Source organism: Solanum verrucosum, unplaced genomic scaffold (assembly GCF_900185275.1).
Source record: "Solanum verrucosum unplaced genomic scaffold, falcon-dt-bn FXZP01000182.1, whole genome shotgun sequence".
Classification (NCBI taxonomy): Eukaryota; Viridiplantae; Streptophyta; class Magnoliopsida; order Solanales; family Solanaceae; genus Solanum; species Solanum verrucosum.
In genome coordinates, this window is record NW_026020378.1 from 4202791 (window position 1) to 4224638 (window position 21848).

Consider the following 21848-nt stretch of genomic DNA (forward strand, 5'->3'; position numbering starts at 1 on the left):
AAGCAAAAAATTGCTTATATCAAGTTCTCCAATAGTAGCGTAGCTTAGTGGCGACACTCTTTCTACTAGTGTGCCACTGTCGAATAAAGAGGAGGGGGGGGGGGGTGGGGGGGGGGTGGGCGGGGCTTATGACTTGCAAGAGTATATGCAATATCATTACCCTCTCTATAGCATTAATTAATTATAGAAGTCCTGCTCCAACTCTGTTTTAAAGTGACATATAACTGAAATCATTATTGAATTTTTAGTTGGATTCACTTATTTTTGGCTTGTAATTTTAGTAATCCAGCAGACTTTCATTTATGAGACTATTCAAGTTCCAATTGAAACCTTGAATAAATCTGTTCAGATTTTAGAGTTGGATTAGTTAGCTTGTATAAGATCTTCTTGCTTGGTCCAGTTATTCCATTAGAAGGTACTTCCAGTATGTAGAGTCAGCTCGGAGTGCTACAACTCCCCCAACACAATGTCCCTGTCTCGGTTCCTTTTTTTTTCGTTCAAGAGTTTATGGAAGTATGTCATTTAGACGAGCTACTCCTTCACCAATACTATAAGTATATCTTCTTCGTTTTTAATGCACCCTTTTTCCTTTTTTAAAGAAATTTCACTACTAAAAAATCACTATTAAAATGTTTAACAGACTATTTTCGTATATGTTTTGATTGATTCAGTGATAAGAGAATTATTTTTTTAGTGTTTTCGCATGAAAAAAATTAGAAAGTTGATACACAAATATACAAATTAATATTTTATTTGTTTGTTCAAATTTAATCTCATGAATTTAAACATGTCATGTGAAAAGTTAAAATTATAAATAATTGCTAAAACAGTAAAAAGAATAAGAAAAACTTTGTTTTAAACAGACTAAAGTTGAAACGAATAGAATACACTTTTCTAATTAATATAATAGTATATTTATTTAACATTGTGTCGTTAAATGTGTATAACTCATACTTGCTTTTGCACCTTTCATATTCTACAAAAAATACTTATTTTTGATGTTTTAATTAACTTTACTAGGAGTAAAAATGGACGATAGAAGAATAAACTAAGCCAATTTTTATCTAATCTTAGGTCTCTCGGCTTCTTAAGATCGATCGATATTCCATTCCAAATGGAAGTTGCTAGAATAGATGGCACTAACAAAAAAGTGACAAGACTACAGAATACTTGTACGCTGATAAGAGAAAGTAGCACTAGTTTCGTCTTAAGGTACAAACTTGCGTTTAAGGCGGACACTACCAGCCCTTCATTTCCCGCACAAATTGTAGCTGGCTGATCCTGCATGCTTACAAAACATTCCAAAGCTTCTAGCGCGCCCCCTCGTTTACAGGCCCAAACCCAAAACAAAAAAAAACAAAAAAAAAGAGAAATGCAAAATGATTTAAGAGGCAAATTTGTTGAGAAGGGGGCATAAGAGTCGAGGGGGCAAGACACAACAGCACAAGTCAGCTGGCAGAAATGGCTGAATTTCATTCTGAGGGGGGCGTAGCGATCCTCCCATTGGCCTTTAGACATGACACTGCACATTGAAAATTTTATTTCTAGTTTAATCAAAATGGTGAAAATTTCATGAAACAGGAAAACATGAAATATAAACGCAGAAGGGCAACGCAAAGCTGTAACAGTTGCTCCAACAAAAACAGCAAATAAAAGACATGTGACGTATACGCACAAAAGGAGGAATTGTCAAGCTTAGATAAGTTGGCCCAAAACTACAGTAAAGAGAGCGCAATTACCAAATCAGATAAATGGAGCCAGTTCAATCATATCTTTAAATTTTATCACCATAGGAGGTTTAACATGAATGTTCAAAAGTGCAAGATATATACTGTACCTTCCAAAAATCAGGCCGTGCTCCTCATTCTATATAAAACTTTTTGCTGAATGATGGAAGTGAATTTCCAGAAGATTGTCTAAGCTCACAATCAAACTCAACTTCCAACAACCGATGGTTTTCTTTAGAGCGATTCATTGAGAAATTCATTGTCATGTTATCTCCTTGGCTAACACGTGTGGATGGATAAAACAAGAACACCTGCAAATACAAGAACAGGCAATGTAAAACCTTGAAAACAATTAGAGAGTATTTTGGAAGCAATAAAGCTAATTATAGCTTTAGACAAGCTCCGAGAACTTGGCCATAGCCAACACAAACATTTAGATATAGAATAACTTACAGAACGGAGTGGATAGAGAGATATAGCAAACCAAATTAATTGAGGTGGGGATCAATCCAACAGAGAGTTTCATCTCAACCCCACTTCAAAACATTCATTATAAGGGTACCCAAATCAAGAAATAATTGTTTCCATTGATACAGAGCTTATAATTTGATGGATACTCGTTTGCACTTAGGTTTTCTTGAAGGAGTCAATTGGTGATCTCTAAGTGGAGAAAGTTGAATTTTATGTAAGTTTATCAAGAAAAAGGTGGACCCTTTACTTTGTTCACTAGTTAAGTTGGAATTTTTACTAATACTTTTGGGGATAAAAATAACCAGTGCCGGTAGATATATGTGGAGTTTGAGAGGTATTGTAACAGCTTTTGTTCATCTTGCTATAGCATATTTCTTTCTTTGTGCAGCTACTGTAGCTTTTTAGCATCAAAGTTCCGTAATTTTTTTGGTTTGAGGTTGCCATGTCCTCGTGATGGACTTTTTGGCACTGTTACAAATGGGAATTTATGTTCTCATAGACTCTTGATTGATTTCCCACCTGAGAAAGTATCTAATGTACAACTTCTCTATGAAAGCAAACTTCCCTTTGAATGATACTATTTTGGGAAAAGATCAGAATTGTGATTTGAATTGGAGATTAATTGGTGAAAAGGAGAATTGTCCTCATGGGTATCTTGAAATGGATGATGAGGCTTCACGCCTTCATGTAATTCAGTATCAGATGCAAAAAAGTCACATGGTATTGCTGGGATTTAGTTAAGCGCAAGGCATTCATCAGGTATGAGCTTGGGATGAAAGGGGATGAATCAGAGACAAAGAAGAAGTTTCGTGGAAGAAGGCGCCAATCAGCTGATGATTACGGGAGATCTTCATATGACCCTTCCTCCATATGAAGAGTTTCCACTTGTAACAAAAGATTGTCATTTCCATGTTTTCAGGGAATTTTCTGATTTGCTCCTACTTTTGTGGACCTCTTATTAACTCTAGTATTATGGAATTTTTCTAGGTATTGGATATATCTTCAGCTTTGCCCCCTTTTCACAGTCGGGGAAAAAATAAATAAAATACTTGAAATTTTAGTTCATCAGATTGATGGATGATGGAAACCTTGAAGAGATTAGCCAACAAAATCAACTATGACTTTGAAAACGCAAACTTTCTAGCAAATTTCAGTTAGTTTTAAGTTTGTCTCTGACAGTTAAAAAGTCTTCACTTGGACAGGTTTAGTAAACTAACCTGCTGCCCCCAGTGTGTTCCAAGGTCTTCACTTGGAGCTGTTGTCAACTCAATCTCATTTTTAGCTGGATTCTCCTTGCGTCCCTGACAAAATCAAAGTGAGTTCAAAATAATATTAATTTGCACTCACTACAATGCAGAAAAGACACAGTAAGGACAACTTACTCGAAAGTGGACATCAAACCATCCACCAAACCCACAGAATCGTGTATTTTCTGCAGTAATGATTGATGAGATATTTGCCTGAAGACTGAGTAAATCATTCACACTTGACGTTAAACAATCAATCTCCTTTATGACAGCAGGTTTTCCAATTACTTGATTTGGATGAAGGTTGTTCCACAATGATGTCTACATAAAACATTAGTATGGTTTTTGAGATGTTCAAGGAACAAAGAAAATGAGAAATCTATCAATGAAAATAGTAACACTGGGAAGTGCAATAACTTCTTAGTTTGGCATTCACATCAAATGAAAATGTCTCTCAACTCTCAAGTCGCCTCCATTCGCCTCATTCTGTTCAAGGTCCCTAACTGAATTTTCATGTCTGATTATATTCATCAAATACACTATCACACACAATGTAACAAAAGGTGTATTTTTTTTATTTTCAACCATAAGAAGCTATGGTTATATAGACACATTCACTGTGGAAATGATATTAGACAAAAAGCTAATGTATCGATCAATCTAATCTATTAACAGTTTCTAGTCATTACTGCACAGTTTCACTTACAAAGACTGTACAAACTTCAAGAACGCAGTAAACAAATGCATTATCTACAATCGTAATTTGAATAATTTGATAAACACAATAAACAAGTAGGCCAGTTCAACGGCAGTTTGTTTATTGATGAATTTGATTTTTTTCAATGGAAGAGGAGAACTTGCAAAAAGCTCAGTATTAATGCAGATGTAAAAGAATGCACTAGAAAGATAATATAAACCATACTTAAGAAATCATTATAATGAACCACACAGTTTGCATAAACGAAAAGGAAATAACATCAACCTGTAGGTAGTATTTTCTCTGCTCATCCGTAAAAGGCTTAGTCAGACTGCCCATATCCACACCATAAAACGTTTTCGTCTCATTGACAAAATGGGACCAATCATCCATCGATCTATCATAATCAATCTTCTTTTGATCCACTAATCCAGAGCGGATTGGTGCGACCCACATTCGAGCATGGCTTGGGTACCTGGAAAACCAAAGCTTCTTGAACCACAGGACAGACATGCAGAAACAATCTGTGATTAAATATGAACTACTAAAACAGTAGTAGCAGATATCTCAAATCGATATGGTTAATATTTTTTTGAGAAGGATATGATTAAAAAATTCAAAATCTGAAAATAAAAATTTTCCATTCATGGAGTCATCTGCACAAGCATTTCTTTTTTTACTTTTCTTTTTCCTCTTTCTTTTCTTTATCTAAAAGTAAGGATAACCCCATTCATGCTTCTGGAAAGTAAGGGGTGGGAGATCTTCTATGGAGATCACGTTTTTTTCTCCAACGCCGAAGGTTGCCTGGTGTGTGTGTAGGGAGTGTCCTCCTTCACTCATTCCAGTCAAGCTTCTTCATTATAGTGCGCTCTCACATGCAATGACCCAATTAATTTTCTAGCTTATTCCCAATGCTAGAACGTGATCATACCTCATGCATCACGAAATAGTTATAGTAATTGATGGTTCATCTTCTTTTAGGGAGCACTAACTTTCTTCACTATAATATACTCTATTGCAGTTTATGAGGTTCAATTCCACTGTATCTGAAAGAGGAGACAGTTGAATTTATATATGCTCTGTTTTATTTTATATGACATTATCACTGTTTGGGGAGTTGAAACATTTTCATTGACTACAATTTCGTTATTAATATTAATACTCTAATAATAAAAAGTTATTACTAAGAGTACTTTTATATTGTTTCTAAATATGTACCTTTTATTTTGAAAGAAAATAAAATTGTTGTCAAAGTTAAGAATTAAACTTAAATCATTTGATCCTTGAACTCTGAATCTCTCATTCTTTTCAAAACGACTCCTTAGGAATAGATAATTTTTTTGTGTGAAGTTGATTTCACGGCAAAAAAAAATCAGACTTTAGTATACATTTTATTACTGATTAGATGATTTTTTTTTTCTTTTGAAGTGGTAATGGTTAGAAGAACTGAAATATGAAAGAAGTGTAAAGAGAGATTATCTGTAGTAGTAAATCTATGGGAAAAAATTAATATATTTAAATTAGAATGTGCCCAAAGGGAATACCAATTTCGAAAGTGAAAAAGAGGCACTCACTAGTATTTAAAGGTTACTCAGCAGCAGCATCTCACCCCATTTAACATCCATATATTCAAACAAAACTTTTATTTCATGCCAACTGTTCATTATTCAAAATTATGATAGCAGCAAGTAGGTTTAGGGTGAGATGGCATATCAGAACCCACCCTGACATTCCAGAACTAGTGCCTAATATTGGTGGATACTTGAACATTCCCACATTAATATGATCTTTAGATCAAATCAAATCAGAGTATACAATAACAAAAATAAAATTATGTATTTTGATACTATATTATACAAAAGTGGGATGTAAGATATCCATGTAAACAGTCGACAAAAATAGCTATTCTAGAATAATGCAGAAAGCCAGAATCGAGGTTTTGACAAAATGATTCACTAATTTAATCACGGTAAAGCTATTGAGGTCACAACTAGGTAAGTATGTAAATCTGAAAGTTCGAACAAAATCTAGGTATATAGTTTATCTACAGAGCAGGATGGAGCAGGCACTACATGTAACTTAAACACGCCATATCTTTGAGAAAATGATTCCCTGCATATGGCTGGTGATAAGAGCCAACCAGATTAGAAGTGCATACGCATTACTTCAAAATATACCAAACCAAAGTTTCAGTACATTTATGACTAGTGAGAAATGCAGAAGTTATTAGACAAGCAAAAGTCTAGGAAATGCAATAATATTGATAAAAGAAACTGTAATAAATATTGGTAATATTTACAGGCAGTGACTCTTACATAACTCCATCTGGGTTCAACCAACGATCCCGAGCACAGATAACTGAGTCAAACATTGATTCACGTAGAAGGAAGTATCCCATCCACTCTGAAATGATTACATCAACTGCACAGCACGATTTATTCAATTAGAATTCAAGACAGCAGTATTGTAGAGACACGTCAATGGTTGCTACTATAAAACACTGGCTTTGTTTCCAAAGGGAATATTAAGAAATTTCAAGACCAACCCTTCTCCGGCAGAGTAATATCTTCCATTGACCCCTCAATCACTTCAACAACATGCTCAAATCCATTGGTTTTAACAAGTTCACGAGCATGCTCTGCCATCTTGGTGGCTTCGACTGCATAAACTTTCCTTGCACCTGCTTGTGCAGACCATAATGCCAATATGCCGCTCCCTGTCCCTACATCCAAAACAGCCTAAACCAGTTTCCAGCTAAATTAATCCCAATCTACAACTCAAGATCTTAGTGAAAGTATTAATATCACAAATGTAGTTCAGTGCAACCATTCAATCAAGAGTCAACAAAAGAAATTGTATGTGAAGCTTATAATGTGCAATGGTTTGTCGAATCTCAATAGCAAATTGAGAAGTACAGCTTTTTCCTCTGACTACTCAATCAAGTTAGTACCAGCTACTTTCTGATGTTTGTATGCATATAAAAATCATAAACTATTTTGAAAAACACTTTCTACACTTATTTCAAAATAAACTGAATGTTTGTATGCATATAAAATCATAAACTATTTCGAAAAACAGTTTCAGCACTTTTCAAAATAAACTGATTTTAAAAGCTCGGCCAGACAGTCTGAGAAACTGCAAAACTGCAAAAATGAAGTTATCTGCTTTTGCGAAAATCAGCATCATACATGCAAATTTTACAGAGAAACTCAAAACTGAATTTACATCGAAACTAGGTAACACAGCAAGTTATCACAGTCAATAAAGGAAACTTGAAGCTAGGTTAGCAAAAATATTAACTGGAAAAATGTAGTTAGAAAATCAAACATGCACAATGACAGAACGACTTGAAATAAAGATACAAGTTACATAAACCGTTTACCTTTCCAGCAAAATGATGTTTGTTTTGGAAAATCGCATTATAGTAAGCATCCATACGAACACGATCAGAGAGCATCTCTTTTTGGTGATAGAGAAAGGCGTAAGTGCAGAAATAGTTAGCATAATCGACGCCCTTGTCTACGTTGTTGTTAGGGGCGGCGCCATTAGAAGAGCTACCCATATCAGCGGCCGGTTACCAGACTTGGCTGTTGAAAGCGGGACAGAGAAATTTTGCTTCGAAATTTAGGGCAGCAAGGAGAAATGATTTTGTATAACCTCTCAACTTAAATGGAAGAATGTAGAGCGGCTCGTTTGATGGGCCATAGACAACTTTTGGCCGTTGATTTAGTGCGGTTATTTTTTTATTTTTTTTTAGGTATACTCTCTTAGTTCCTATATTTAGTTACCTCCATTTTAGATTTTACGGAAAAGGGCCTAAAATACCCTCAAACTATTAGAAATGGTACAAAATTATTCTTCATATACCTATTGGCTTCCAAATACCCCAGACATCCACCTATTTTCTCCCAAATACCCTTCCATCTACCTTTGCGTCCAATATTGACCACTTTTATAGCAGAGTATCATTTGAATAATTATTTTAAATATGTGGCAACCATCTATTGATTACAATTTAATTACTTAAATTAATTTACAAACTCACTGATTACTAATTATACCGATCCAAATTGTCTACACTCCACTCAAGTTAACTATATCCGACCCAAATTAACTACACCCTCCCCAAATTACGTTTACCCCATCGATTAAAACAAATGCACCCTTCATTCCCAACATTTCACTTCCTCTTCCAACCTTACTTCCCCAATATATTCGCTTAAAATCTCGAAAAATACTATCTAAATACATTTATGTATCACCATAAGAAATCACCAAAACACACATGATTTTTATGGTGATACATGTGTATTTTAGGTTGTGTTTTTCGAGATTGTAGGCGAATATATTGGGGAAGAAGGTTGGAAGATGAAGTGACATGTTGAGAATGAAGTTTAAATTTGTTTTAATTAGTTGGGTAAATGTAATTTGGGACAGGTGAAATTAATTAATTTGGGTCTGGTATAATTAATAATGGGTGAGTTTGTAAATTAATTTAAGTAATTAAATTGCATCCAACAGATGTTTGACATGTATTTAAAAAAATTATTTAAATGATAATCCGTTATAAAAGTGGTCAATATTGGACTCAAAGATGGATGATAAGGGTATTTGAGAGCCAATAGGTGTATGACAGGGGCATTTGGGAGCCAATAGGTGGATGGAGGGTAGTTTTATACCATTTTCAATAGTTAAAGGATATTTTAGGCCCTTTTTCCGTAGATTTTAAGTTGCTCAACAAGTTGTATAAGTTTATCTTTGAGAATCAAACTAGTCTATCTTTGACTATAAAGTTTTCATATATCTTTTGAATTGTCAATTATTGTGATTTATAATATTTTTTACATAGTTTGCAAATATATAAATTTCATTTCAAAAAGAGAAAATAGCCAAAAGCCCCCATAATCTATTACTCAATTCTCAACTACACATTTATATATTACGGAGGTCCTATTACCCCCTGAACATTTTAAAAGTATAATATATACCTCCTTAAAAACTCACTCCCAGATTTGTATAAAAAATTAAGTGGCACGCGCTTGCCACGTAATTTACCTTTTAAAAAAATTAAAAAAATATTATTTTTCCTTTATTTTACTTTTCCTTTTATATTACCCTTCTTCTCTTTCTTTTCGCTTTCCTTTCTTGCTCCTTTTTTTCTTTACTTTGATGATATGGTTTTTCAAACTAGCAAAGCAAGCTCAAATTAAAAAACCCTTAAGTGAACTTTTCTTCATAAACCTTCTATACATCAATTGAAAATTCGTCATGATTTTTGTTCAATAAAACAAAAGAATTTAAAAAGGTCGATTGATGGTAAAAAGATTTACCATTTGATGTTGTTTGGTAGGATATGAAATGAATGAGTTGCATTGAAGCTTAGTGATGAACACAAAAGAGTGAAAGTTTTCAATATTTGGAGACTTCAGATTTGATTTTTCAAAGTGGGTTTTGAATTTTGGTTGAAATTATTGAGAGCTTAGCAACTTTAAAGATGAACGTGATAGTTGGGTCAGGATAACATAAGGCATAATACATAAATATGACATTTAACTTTGCATCATTTCACATTTATGCCCTCAAACTTTGTGTGTGCACAAGTAGACTAAACTTGTATAAAATTGATCAAATAGACACACACGTCCTATGTGGCAATTTGCATCCTATGTAGTGTCCTATGTGTATTATGTCGCATAGGACTCATGTGTCTACTTATTCAACTTGATACAAGTTTAAGTGTCTACTTGTGCACTCTCAAAGTTGGAGGGCGTAAATGTGAAATGAGGTCTTAAAGGGCATATTTATGTATTATACCATAACATAACTAAGAAAACTTATAAATTTCACTCAAGGGTTCCTAAACTTCTCCATTAATGACACTAAAATTTGATCCTCTTGACTTTCGATTTTGATTTTAAGCTATTGTCAAATTTTTAAATGGATCTACCGTGAAAAAATTGTGATTTGATGAAAATCCGCTTAATGGTGGGAGGCTGACGAAGGACTTGGTGGTGGAGCTGAGTTTCCGTCGGTGGTGCTATGGTGAAGAGAAAAAAAAAAAAAAAAAAAAAAAAAATAAACTAAAAGGAAACTTATTTTTTAAAAAAAAAAAAACAGAAAACCAATATAAACTAAAAAATAATTAAAAATTAAAGTTTTAATTATTATTTTTACTTCTCACTCTTTCAAAGAGAGTGAACTACACTTTCTTTGCCACCTTAGCATTCAGGGAGCAAATAATTCCACTTTAAAATAGTTTAAGGGGTAGTAGGACTCCCGTAAAGTATAAGTGTGTAGTTGAGAATTAGGTAATAGATTGGGGGGTCTTTTGGCTATTTTCTCTTTCAAAAAATTGAAGATTCTATGCGCAAATTTCCGGTCAAATTTGAACTATTTGATTCTCGAAAAATGAAAAGTGTCACATAAATTGGAACAGAGTGAGTATTATACAATAAGTATTCTGTTAAAGTCAAGTTTTGAAATTAATTAATTTTGATTAATTAATTTGACGAATTGACATGAATTACTCTCTTTGTCTAACAATATTTGTTCACTATTGAGTTTGCACACTTCATAAGAAACTATAAATAGAAGGGTAATTTTATATATCACCCTTTGAATAGTAATAAACACAATGTCTTAAAAAATGTAATAGGAAACTGACTATAATTAATGTTAAAGATAAATTAGAAACAAAGTGTAAAATTATCCATTGGTTTCATAAAGTGGACAAGTATTGTTGGACATCCCAAAATAGTATAATGAACAACTATTATTAGAATAAGGACGTATTTACTTAATTTTTCTATGTTGACAAATATATATTTTCAAGGATAAAATAGGAAGAATAATGTGATTTAGTAAGTACAGTATCTAAATAGAAAGGGATAAGGGTCTGAAAAATACCCCAACTTTGGTCGGATTTGTTGTTGCGATACTAAACTTTCATAAGGACCTATTACCTCCCTAGACTATTTAATACCGTATTTTTTACTCCCTGAACTATTTAATAGTGTATTTTAAAGGTATATGTGTGCCCACGTGGACACATTACTATTTATAATTTTGCATTATTTTTTATGTCCATGTGGGCAAATATATATATTTAAAATACGGTATTAAATAGTCTAGGGAGAAAATAGGTCCTCATGAAAGTTTAGTATCGCAACAGCAAATCCGACCAAAATTGAGGTATTTTTCAGACCCTTATCCCAAATAGAAACATACTATACTAGAAACGAAGGGAGTAACTTTTCGAACAAATTTTGTAAAGGATCTCAGTTTGACACAAAAATTTTGGTATAATTAATGGTTAAATTTCTCGAATTTTAAATAGAGTAAAATAATCTTTAGTGAGGTTAAAATATTTTTATAAATTAGTTTTGATGCTAATTTTGTTATTTTATTTGTCAAAATACCTTAATACATTATTGGGTCTAAAATATCTTTTAGCTATTTGAATTGGTATAATATTATTCTATATCTATCTTAAGCCGCTAAATACATCTGACATCAATTTTTTGGCTCGAAAATACCCTCGATATTAACCTTTTAGCTCATTGCCTTTATTTTCAATAAATCTCCCAAAGTAAAATTATTAAATATTTATTTATTATGTTATCTAGTCTAATTAGTTCAAATTCAAACTTATCTCAAATAAATATATATGATTCATATTTTGACTCAATTCACTTGAAAATAATATTCAAAAAAACTAGTAATCTCATGATATTTTTCTATTGGTCTATTTTAAATCAACTCCCAATTTATTATAACCTAACTCATAACTAGGGATTCAACTAAAATTCATACTTGTCAGTCGTCCCGCCTAGTTGTCCATCTAAAAAACATTATTGTTCTTATTGATATAACATTTTCTATCAATTATCCAATTGTCTTGTTTATTCACTCTTTTTATTTTTTAGGGAAGAGGACAAATATACCCCCTAACTATCGTAAATGGTATGCAGATACCCTCAGTCATACTTTTGGGACACTGGTGTCCTTGCCGTCCAAAAACTAGAGTAGATATGCCCTTCACTCTAACAGACATACATGTATATATGCTCTAGTTTTTGGACGGCATATCATTTACGATAGTTCGAGGGTATATTTATCCTTTTATTCTTAATTAGAATATCATAAACTCAAACTTGAAATGACTTATATATTCATATTTTTTTTCCAATTATTATCATGGTGGGGTGGAGGTGGGGATATGAGAAAATGTTAATTTCATTTTTTTATTTTGAATTTTGGATACACGCGAAAGAAAAATGTAGTATAGGTGCATAATTGTTTAATTAAATCATTTTCTATTCAACTAATTATTTCTATATGAATATCGTTGTTATTTTCCTCATTTTTCTCCCTTGTTTTCTTATAAGTTGAAAACAATATTTAAAATTTAAAACGGAAAAGAGATTAAACTACGCTCGAACTATTGAAAATGGTACAAAACTACCCCTCATTGAAACTTGAAATAGGAACACAAAGTCTACCTCATACCCTACTTTCCTGGTAGATTTGTCATTCAATTTGTTGACGTGTGACATTATGTACGACGGAGAACGATATAATATATCCCACTGATGTATTCACTAAAACAATATAGTACAATATAATATAATGCATTATGAAAAAATACGTAACAACACTCGAACAAAGTGTAAATGACTATTCTATCGTGTGTAAAACCTATTAATAAAAAATGATTTTAAAAAAATGACACCGTGCTTTAAAACACACGTTTGTCTGTGTTAATTAATAAATAATTCAATTAAATAATTAACTTAAGATGAGTATTGCATGAAAATATGCTATAAATCTTTTTTTTTAGAATAAAATTCAAAAATCTAGATTTTTTTTATAACATTATTTATTGATTTTTGAAATAGTGTATTGTTAGTATGGGTGCATGTACAAAGCGCATAAGAAGAGACTAATCTTGATAAATGTTAATGTGGTTTAACAAATTTTAATAGAAAAATGATAGAGAAATCTCTTTTTTTAGGCAGGCTGAATATTAGTCAAATATTACCAACCAAATTAGGGAAAAAACTTATTCACTACATCCCTAAAATTATTGACCAATAAGTTGAAATCTCTATAAAAAGAGGTTGAAAATTAACATTTTTTCAAGAAAAAACTTACTACTACCCATTAGTGTGCTAATTGAACATGGCCCTTCGTTTCTTCTTTGTGGTTTGCTGTGTATTTTTTACTTTTTTGGCTCAATACGAAGGTATGTTCAACTTCTATTTAGTTTTATAAGTGTCCACTTTTGTAAGATTAAGAACAAAAAAGTTTTTATATATATATTAATTTTTTTTGTTTTGACAAGTTGTATATCCATTAATTATTAATTATAAAACTCTTCCACCAAAATTAACAAACGAATTACTCGTTGATAGGACTTAAATTCTTTTATTTTAGTTATTTGAATGAACCATCATGTCAACACTTCAATTTGAATTATTTTTTTGACGGTCATGAGTAATTATCAAGTGAATTAAAAGAAAAAAGAGTTGGAGCATGTTTGAATTAGCTTATTTTAAGTGTTTTAAAGTTAAAATGGATTTGCAAGTATTATTGGAGTGTTTGGATGAATTAAAAAAGTGCTTAGAAATACTTGAAATTTAAGTAAAAAAGTGCTTAGAAATAGAGAAATATTGGAGTCTTAAGTTTGAATTTATTATTTTTGATTTTTGATTTATAAGTAAAAAAAAAAGAGTCAATCCAAGCTTTTAGTCGTTTGAGAGAGAAACACTTATATTTTCCAAATAGAATATTCTATAATCAACTTTTGTGTGCTTTAACTTTTTATTTTATATTAACAAAATGATATCTTTTTAGTGACAAATACTCCTTCACCCTCAATCAAAGATCTCGAGTTTCAGCTCCAGAAATATACGAGTCATCATTGTAGCATATTTGTTTTACCTCTCCCTGAGAGCTCCCACATTCTAGCTCCTTCGATGACTCGAATCCTCAACTTTAGGGTTGAAGGTGGAGAGTACTTACCATCTGAGTAACCCCTCTTGCGATGGAAAATTACTTATAATTTCTTGTGTGATGACATGGCAGGTGCAAAGGACCCTTGTAGGCCTCAAGATGGTCCAGGACCAGTGGTTCCAATAGCAAACTTGACAACAAACCATGGATGTGTACCCTTCAACTATATGGGTTTTAATTGTTCCTGTTGCACTACTACTCCTGGAGTTGGTTGCTTTAGTACTTGGAATGCTTGTCTTACCAGTAAATGTCTTCCTTATTTCCCACCTGTTCAACTCACATGAACACAAGTTATTTATAGAATTAGTTAGTTTTTTTTTGTAACTCAATAATTAATGATATCATCATTCATCTCTGCTTTTATTAAAAGTATATTGTTATAAATGTTAATTATTCAAACCGTTGCTTAACATTTACATAAATAATATATCATGTATCATGAAAAATAGAAAAATCTTCAGGAAAGTTTTGGTTTTGGCTTTGGTGAAACAAATAGTCTATGCAAATGTGTTCTTGCAGAATTCTCGAAATATCTTGATCTTCTAGGGTAAAACACCATTCCCCTCTCCATCCACATCGATGAAATGCAGGTTTTCACCTTTGAATTTGTAAAAGAATCCCTTCTAAACTTGACACCATTCTCCTCCTCAACTCATATTGGTTTGGCTTATACCACAAAGAAGGGGTGGATGGGGTGGCTAACTCAACATAATACTTGGACAACATGAAAACAACAATTATGATGCATAGCATCCTCATCTTCATTTACACCAGCAGCAAGCTGAGGAGCACATAATAAGTGAACAGATAAATTGCCCCCCAGCAAGTTTCATAAAACGAAATCAGAAAGAAAGTTTAAGCATTTCTTTCTGAGGATTTCTAGACATTCTTGATTAATAGTGCAATTAATATGGTTATTGAGACTTACCATAACTGCTTACATCCAGCATTTTGCTCATAAGTATTTATCTGGAGATTTTATTCCTTACGTCACGATCAGTCCTTTTATATCCAGTTGGAAATATTGCTCACTGTATTGTGACAATGGAAAAGTAAATTCTGAGCAAACAAACTGAACATTCTACCCAATGGACAAAGAAAAGATGTACAAGCTTCATTCATCTTTCCTCATTTCTTAATTTGGAGAGTTGGAGACTTTATTCTCTTTTTTGATAAAGTAAATTGGAGAGGGACATTTCAGGTCCAAAACAAAGTCTAATTGTTCACAGAATCCTATACTAATGGTTTAAACCTCAATTTACATGTTTTGCACACACAACTCATTCGCCTATGGACATTTACAGACTATCACTTGCATATCTTCTCATAAATAGTTCACCACTTCTACCCTCCACTTCAGGAGAGAATACAGTTGAGTGTCAAGAGCAGTGATGTTCACAAGTTCAGTTGAGATTACATGAGAAGAAGAAATGTGATGCATCCCTGGACCAATTACCAAATTTGCTTTGAAAGCGCAAAATTCAGTGGAAGTCTCTACAGCCTGCTTTTCAAAATTTCAAGAGATCCAAGTAAATGTTTCAGTGTAGTACTTGTTTAGTTTTCCCGTGTAGCCTTCACAGACGAAGTGAAATCAGGTAACGCTGCCTCTTTGAGACTCTTCAGATACCTGTGCATGAACTTACACCAAGTTAGGCAGGACTAAAAGCTGTAAAAAGAGAGGCCAGGTCTCCCTGTTTAAGTGAAAAGCGTAATCATCTGTAAATCAATTTCATCAGCTTTTTCAACCACTCCTATGCCTAACAAGGAAAAATTATTTGAAACCTCATTTCCAGTCTTACAGAAATATATAAGGGGGGATAATAGAACTTCCTTACGTAAAGATGAAAAACAAAACAGCAAGTCTCACCCTCCTTATTTCCCAGAGAAACCGATAATTCATGTTTGTCTTTTTTCTCATACTTTTCAGCAAAAAGCTCGACAAGATGGTTGAACTCTTTATGATCACACCTTTTTGAGTTTTTCTCATATCAGGCTTTCAACCTAGAGTAAAAAATGGTCAGACACAAGACTCGATTATTAATAAGAAGGAATGTTGTTTATTCTTTTTAAAAGACTCCCCACAACATGGTGTGTATCTAGTTACATCATGATTTTGCAAACAGCAAGAAGGATCCGTGTGTGTGTGTGTGTGTGTGTGAGAGAGAGAGAGAGAGAGAGTATAGCAAAATTGCTTGGTCTCAAAGGAGCATAAAATTTGTGCAAGCGTTGGGAATGGAAGAGGGGGTGGGGGTGGGGGAGGGGGATAGTAAAATAACTCAACGAACCAACAAATTGTGGAAGGCCCTCAATCAGTAAAGTTCTTTTAGCATAAGAAAGAGTTGCATAACACAATGAAATTTCAGTTGTGGAACAAGATCATATAAGCCCCAAAACTTTGAGTATTCATCACTCACTACAAAACAAAAAATTCAGTGTAAAAAATCTGCTACACACTGCTGACCAACACGGTCAATGGCCTTGGAAGAGAATTTGGAGGAACAGGGCTCTATATTAAGGGGCTTTGCTTATGTCATGTGGTGTCTTATGAGGCAGCCCTGACTTGGCAAATTTCACTGGAGGGGAATCATACCTCTGTAGAATGGTGGCTTAAGATGAGTGAAGACAAAAAAACACTAGATGATTCTTTCCATCTGTCCTAGCCTTGGTGGTCAGAGTTACTTGGTACCTATTGCTGATGGAAGGTGGCAGCTATCCAGTGGGAATTAGCCGAGGTGCACGAAAACTGGCCCGGACACCACGGTCATAAAAAAAAAAGAATGGTGACTTAAGATAGCAATCATTTGTTCCAACACTGCAAAAGGCATCAGAACTGTGGCGATGTCTTCCTTACTACATATGGAGTAAGATGAGTAACGCCTAATACAGCAGGAGCAACTGCATAGCTGGACAAGGAAAGGACTAAACAAAGCCATAAGAAAGATTTGGGATGCTATCCCACCCTGTTTAAGGGGATCATTTGGAAAGAAAGAGACTTGAGATATCCCGCAAGCAAATCCAGAGGATGTCCAACAATTTATAGCTTAAAAATAAGAAGTCTTTCTTTCTCCAGATTTTTGGTGTAAGATGGAGATAGTAAATGGGTAGATATCTTATTCGATTTCCGCAGCTTCTCGGCTGAAAAATAGGGAGCTTACTTATACTTCAATCTCCTCTGTAATATCCAGCACAATATGGTGGCCCTAGGTTAATAAGAATAAGCTTACCTATCAAAAAGGTCATCAAGAATGCATCATTCTATAAAGTCCAAATAAAACAATGCACCATCACACGTCGAATATATCCAAATTAAACTGTTAATTTCCAACCAAAAGAAAAAGATCCAGATTTTTACTTATTCACCAACATTTATCTGACAGCCTGAACTCATGGATTCAATTTCAAGTTTTTTGAAGACTCAATTTCATATCTAAATCAGATAATACCATTCAATGAAATCGTGAATCATTGAAACAGCTGAAAACTTAGAAAGATGAAGAACTAGAATTCATACCTTCGAGGGACTCGAGATGACGAAGAGAAAGCACTTCATTGGACCCCAAGCATTAAAGTTGTTGACCTAAGAGACATAGAAATGAATGGTCATAGTGAAGCCAAATCTCATTGGCATCTAACTTAATTCACAGCAACAACTAGTTACCAAGTTCACCCTTGCCTTGCAGACAGCAGTGACAGCCAATGTATCTCGTCAACAAATTGCTAGAGGGTATCTGGTTCATTGTGGCATTGAACTACCACGACCCAAACTATTATCTTTCAACTTTCCACTTATAAGAATATCATAGGTCGCATCATCAGGCTTAAGACCTTTGTCAAGCATCTCATCATGCAACCTAAATGCCTCTTGCAAATTTCCCTCCTTGAAGTATCCAGCAATTAGTGTATTATAAATCAGAACACTAGGAGTCATACTCTTTTTACACATCTCCTCTAAGACCTTGTGTGCATTCTCAACCTGACCTTTATTGGAAAGACCATGTACAAGAACAGTATATGTGATATCATCAGGCATTATACCCTTTCCAAGCATCTCAGTAAACAAATCAGACGCCAGATCTATTTTTCCATCCTTCAAAAGCCCATCAATCAATGTGGTGTATGTTTCCAGATCACATGGAACACCTTCATTGATCATCTTATCACGCAAGACTAGTGCTGCTTCCATATTATTTACATTTCTAAACCCACTCATCATGCTATTATAAACAAATAGGTTAGGAGAGATACCAACTTGAAGGATTTCATCAAAAAGTTCAGAAGCACTTTTCATGTCTCTTCTTTTGCAAAATCCGTCTATAAGAACAGCATATGCAATGACATCTAACTTAATTTCTTTATTTCTCATCTCCTTTAGCAGTTTTAGAGCTAGATTAATGTTATTGCTTTTGCATAACCCATCAATCAAAGTTGTGTAAGTGACAACATCTGGGGAAATACCACTATTGCACATCTCTCTATAAACAGCCAAAGCTGAGCTGACATCACCCTCCTTCAAAAATCCATCGATTAGACTATTGTAAGGCATGCATGTTGGAATGAGGTCTCCTCCTTCCACAATCTTTTTAAGTAAATCTTTTGCCTCTGATGTTTTGCCAACCTTAGACATACCACTGATTACAGTATTGAATGTGTAGTCAGTAGGGGAAATTCCTGAAGAGACCATTTGATCAAACATGTTCTCAGCTTTATCAGCGTCACCTTTTCTAAAATACCCGTCAATCAAAATGCTATATGTTACAACATTAGCATTCAAATGTCTTTCTGGCAACTGAGAGAACAAATCCAATGCTTTGTCCATATTCCCATTTCTGCAATTTCCGAGAATAATATTGTTGTATGAAGTTATAGTAGGTAAAATTCCATTAGCAACCATCTTATCCCATGTGTTTTGAGCTTTATCCATTTGACCCTTCTTACACGACCATGCTATTATACTATTGTAAACGAAAACATTGGCCGTCCCTGAATTTATTGCCCCATCAAACACATTCATTGCTTCATCTAACAAGTTAACACTCAAAAATCCCTTTATCAACAAATTTTCAACATAAGCATTAGACTTAATACCTGCAAGTTTCATTTGCCTGTAAACTAGTTCTGCTTTTTCAACATTCCCATTTTTACAGCAACCTTCTATTAAAACTGCATATGTCACCTTGTTCGGAGTGAGTCCATACTCGACCAGTTTGTCAAACAAATCCAAAGCACTTGATAAGTTCCCCTGCAGATGATACCCTTTCATCAAACTTGTTGCAACCACCAAGTTCATCAGATGGCCATTACTAAGCATTTCATCCTTGAGCTTCAATGCCTTGACCATATTCCCTTGTTTCACACAAGCTGAAATTATGTTTGTATATATTCTCTCAGAGGGAACCCAACCCCCGCATTTCATCTCCTCCAACAACTTCAATGCTAAATTTAGATTCTGCTCCTTACAAGCAACATAAACCCAACAGCTATACAATCCTGCATCAAACTTAATCCCACTCATCTTAGCCTCCTCTAAAAGCTTCACAGCCTCCTTTATTTTCCCTTCTCTGAGACAAGCTGCCATCAAAATATGAACAGTCCGACAATCATAATGAGTTCCTCTCGACACTATATCAGTATACAAATCTCCTGCTACTCCAACCATGTCCTGCCTCACCAATTTCTTTAAAAGAGTGTTCATAATTGGTATCCACAACATTATATCATGTTCCAACATCCCATTGAAACAATCAATAGCATCATTCAATCGATTAGCTTTCACACAACTACTTATCAAGAAGTTGAAAATCTTAGGATTTAACTCAAAATCAAAAGTCTTACCACACTTCACTAGACCATTAAAAATAATGGTAGCAGACGGACCGGAGTCACTAGAAGCGTAATAATCAAGCAAACGTCGAGCTTTATGCTGATGCATTGCAGAATTCACTAATATGTGAAGCAGAACAAAGAATGGGTCAGATTTAGAATGTAGAAAACCCCTTTGGAGTCTAGCAGTTTGGAAGTACCTATAAGCTGAATCAGGGTCATCTCTGTGACTGAGAAGAACATCAACGACATGATTCTTGGTGAACTTACCATCTTCCGAATTGGGTCTGCCACAAGAATGGTCAGTATCAAGAGAATTGGTTGTTGAGTCTGGAGGTGGAGGTGGAGGTGGAGGTGGAGGTTGAGGAGTTTTTGGTTGTTGAATTAGTGAAGATGAGGTTGAAGAAATGCATAAATGGCGTCTGCAATAGAGGATTAGCCATGGAGGAATCTGCGAAGAAGAAGGGAGTAAAGCTTTCATTTTTAGCTAGTTTGCCAACGCTAAGACCCCTACAAGTCAGAAGCACGATAAACCCTAAATCCCAAAAAATGGTGTCCTTTTGCTCCCTTTTACAAAATCGGGTCATCGACTTATCTAGGTCGTTGAATGTTTCATTATATAACAATAAATTTAATAATAGGTTAAAAGTAAAATTTTAGAACAATTAAAACAAACATTAGTCCTTCGGGATGACTCAGTTAATTTGGAGGGTGGTTATCCACCCGGGATCAATCCCGCTCAGTGTCTTTTGAGTCGAACCTGACTCATAGGGCTTGCCTAGTGCGGTTTACATTCCTTATGTGATTTGCATGCTATTACACAGTAGGGGTTTATCCAGTACGCACAAAGTGCTTACCCGAAGCTATAACATCAGTGAGTTATCCCGGGGTTTAAAAATAAAATAAAATTATATTTACGCAACATAATACAAGACAATAGATAACAATCATCCAATTCACAACATGCTGTTAAGGGGTCATTTGGTATGATAAACAAGTATAAATTGTTTTGTGATAAAAAATTTGAAGTGTCTTATACTTGTTTGATTATTAATTTTGGGATAAATTATATTAAGGGTCCGTTTGGCTATGCGATATGGTATCATGATATGGAATCATGAGATGAAATTGAAGTTTTGTTTGAACATGCGTATGAAATTTTTGTGTTGTATATTTTTTCATAAACATAAAAATTTCATAAGTTGTAAACTATTAAAATAGTTCCAATTGTTTATTCAATTTTATCAAATAAACAAAAATTTATAAAATCGCATAATAAATTATTACAAACCTATTTGTTCTTCACTTAAAAAACTGTTTCATCTAACTTTAATTTAATAAAAAAAATTGAACATAAATTGTAGTGTACTAGTCTTTAATATAATCATCCCACATAGTACATACAATTTCCTCATGTTGAACTTGCATTTCTCGATCATGTGACCGAGAAGACGAACCAACATTGTTACTTTGAGCCATTTGTTGGTCAATATCATCCGCAACTATATTTTCATACTCAGAGACTATAAATATTTCATCACTTTAACAATCGGTTGGTGTGAGTTAAAGTGACTATATGTTGGTGAGAATAATAAATTTTATGTCAGTGAGAATAATAATTTTTAAAAAGTAATGATGTGATTATAAATTTTATTTACATATGAAATAAATGGTTAGTAGATATAAATGTGGGGTTGTTTTAACAAAATATAAACTTGTGGATCAATTTTTGTATTAAAATATCTCAAATCATGATATGGAATTACCATATAATTTCATATCATGTTTTTTGGAGAATATGGAATCACATCTCATGATATTGAATGGAATTAGTGTAAAATCACATGTCCAAACGCTGATTCCATCTCATGA

The 21848-nt window shown here is 33.8% G+C and overlaps 2 protein-coding genes across 3 annotated transcripts; both read right to left on the minus strand.

Moving 5' to 3' along the window:
• Positions 1–1169: 1169 nt before the first annotated feature.
• LOC125838769 (protein arginine N-methyltransferase PRMT10) lies at positions 1170–7816 on the minus strand. The gene is made up of 8 exons (XM_049517807.1): positions 7525–7816; positions 6688–6880; positions 6458–6563; positions 4428–4617; positions 3581–3766; positions 3416–3499; positions 1838–2038; positions 1170–1522 (listed from the first exon to the last, which is right to left on the minus strand). The coding sequence occupies exons 1-7, from the start codon at positions 7702–7704 to the stop codon at positions 1862–1864; spliced, it is 1116 nt and encodes a 371-aa protein (XP_049373764.1). The 5' UTR covers positions 7705–7816; the 3' UTR covers positions 1170–1522; positions 1838–1861.
• A 7471-nt stretch (positions 7817–15287) lies between these two features.
• Positions 15288–20538, minus strand: LOC125838555 (pentatricopeptide repeat-containing protein At3g54980, mitochondrial). 2 transcript variants are annotated; one of them, XM_049517602.1, is made up of 3 exons: positions 20177–20296; positions 17668–20096; positions 15288–15783 (listed from the first exon to the last, which is right to left on the minus strand). In XM_049517602.1, the coding sequence occupies exons 1-2, from the start codon at positions 20247–20249 to the stop codon at positions 17890–17892; spliced, it is 2280 nt and encodes a 759-aa protein (XP_049373559.1). In that variant the 5' UTR covers positions 20250–20296; the 3' UTR covers positions 15288–15783; positions 17668–17889. The 2 variants fall into 2 exon arrangements, with proteins under 2 accessions (XP_049373559.1, XP_049373558.1); XM_049517601.1 differs by having other exon boundaries at positions 17668–20538.
• Between the last annotated feature and the right edge of the window lie 1310 nt (positions 20539–21848).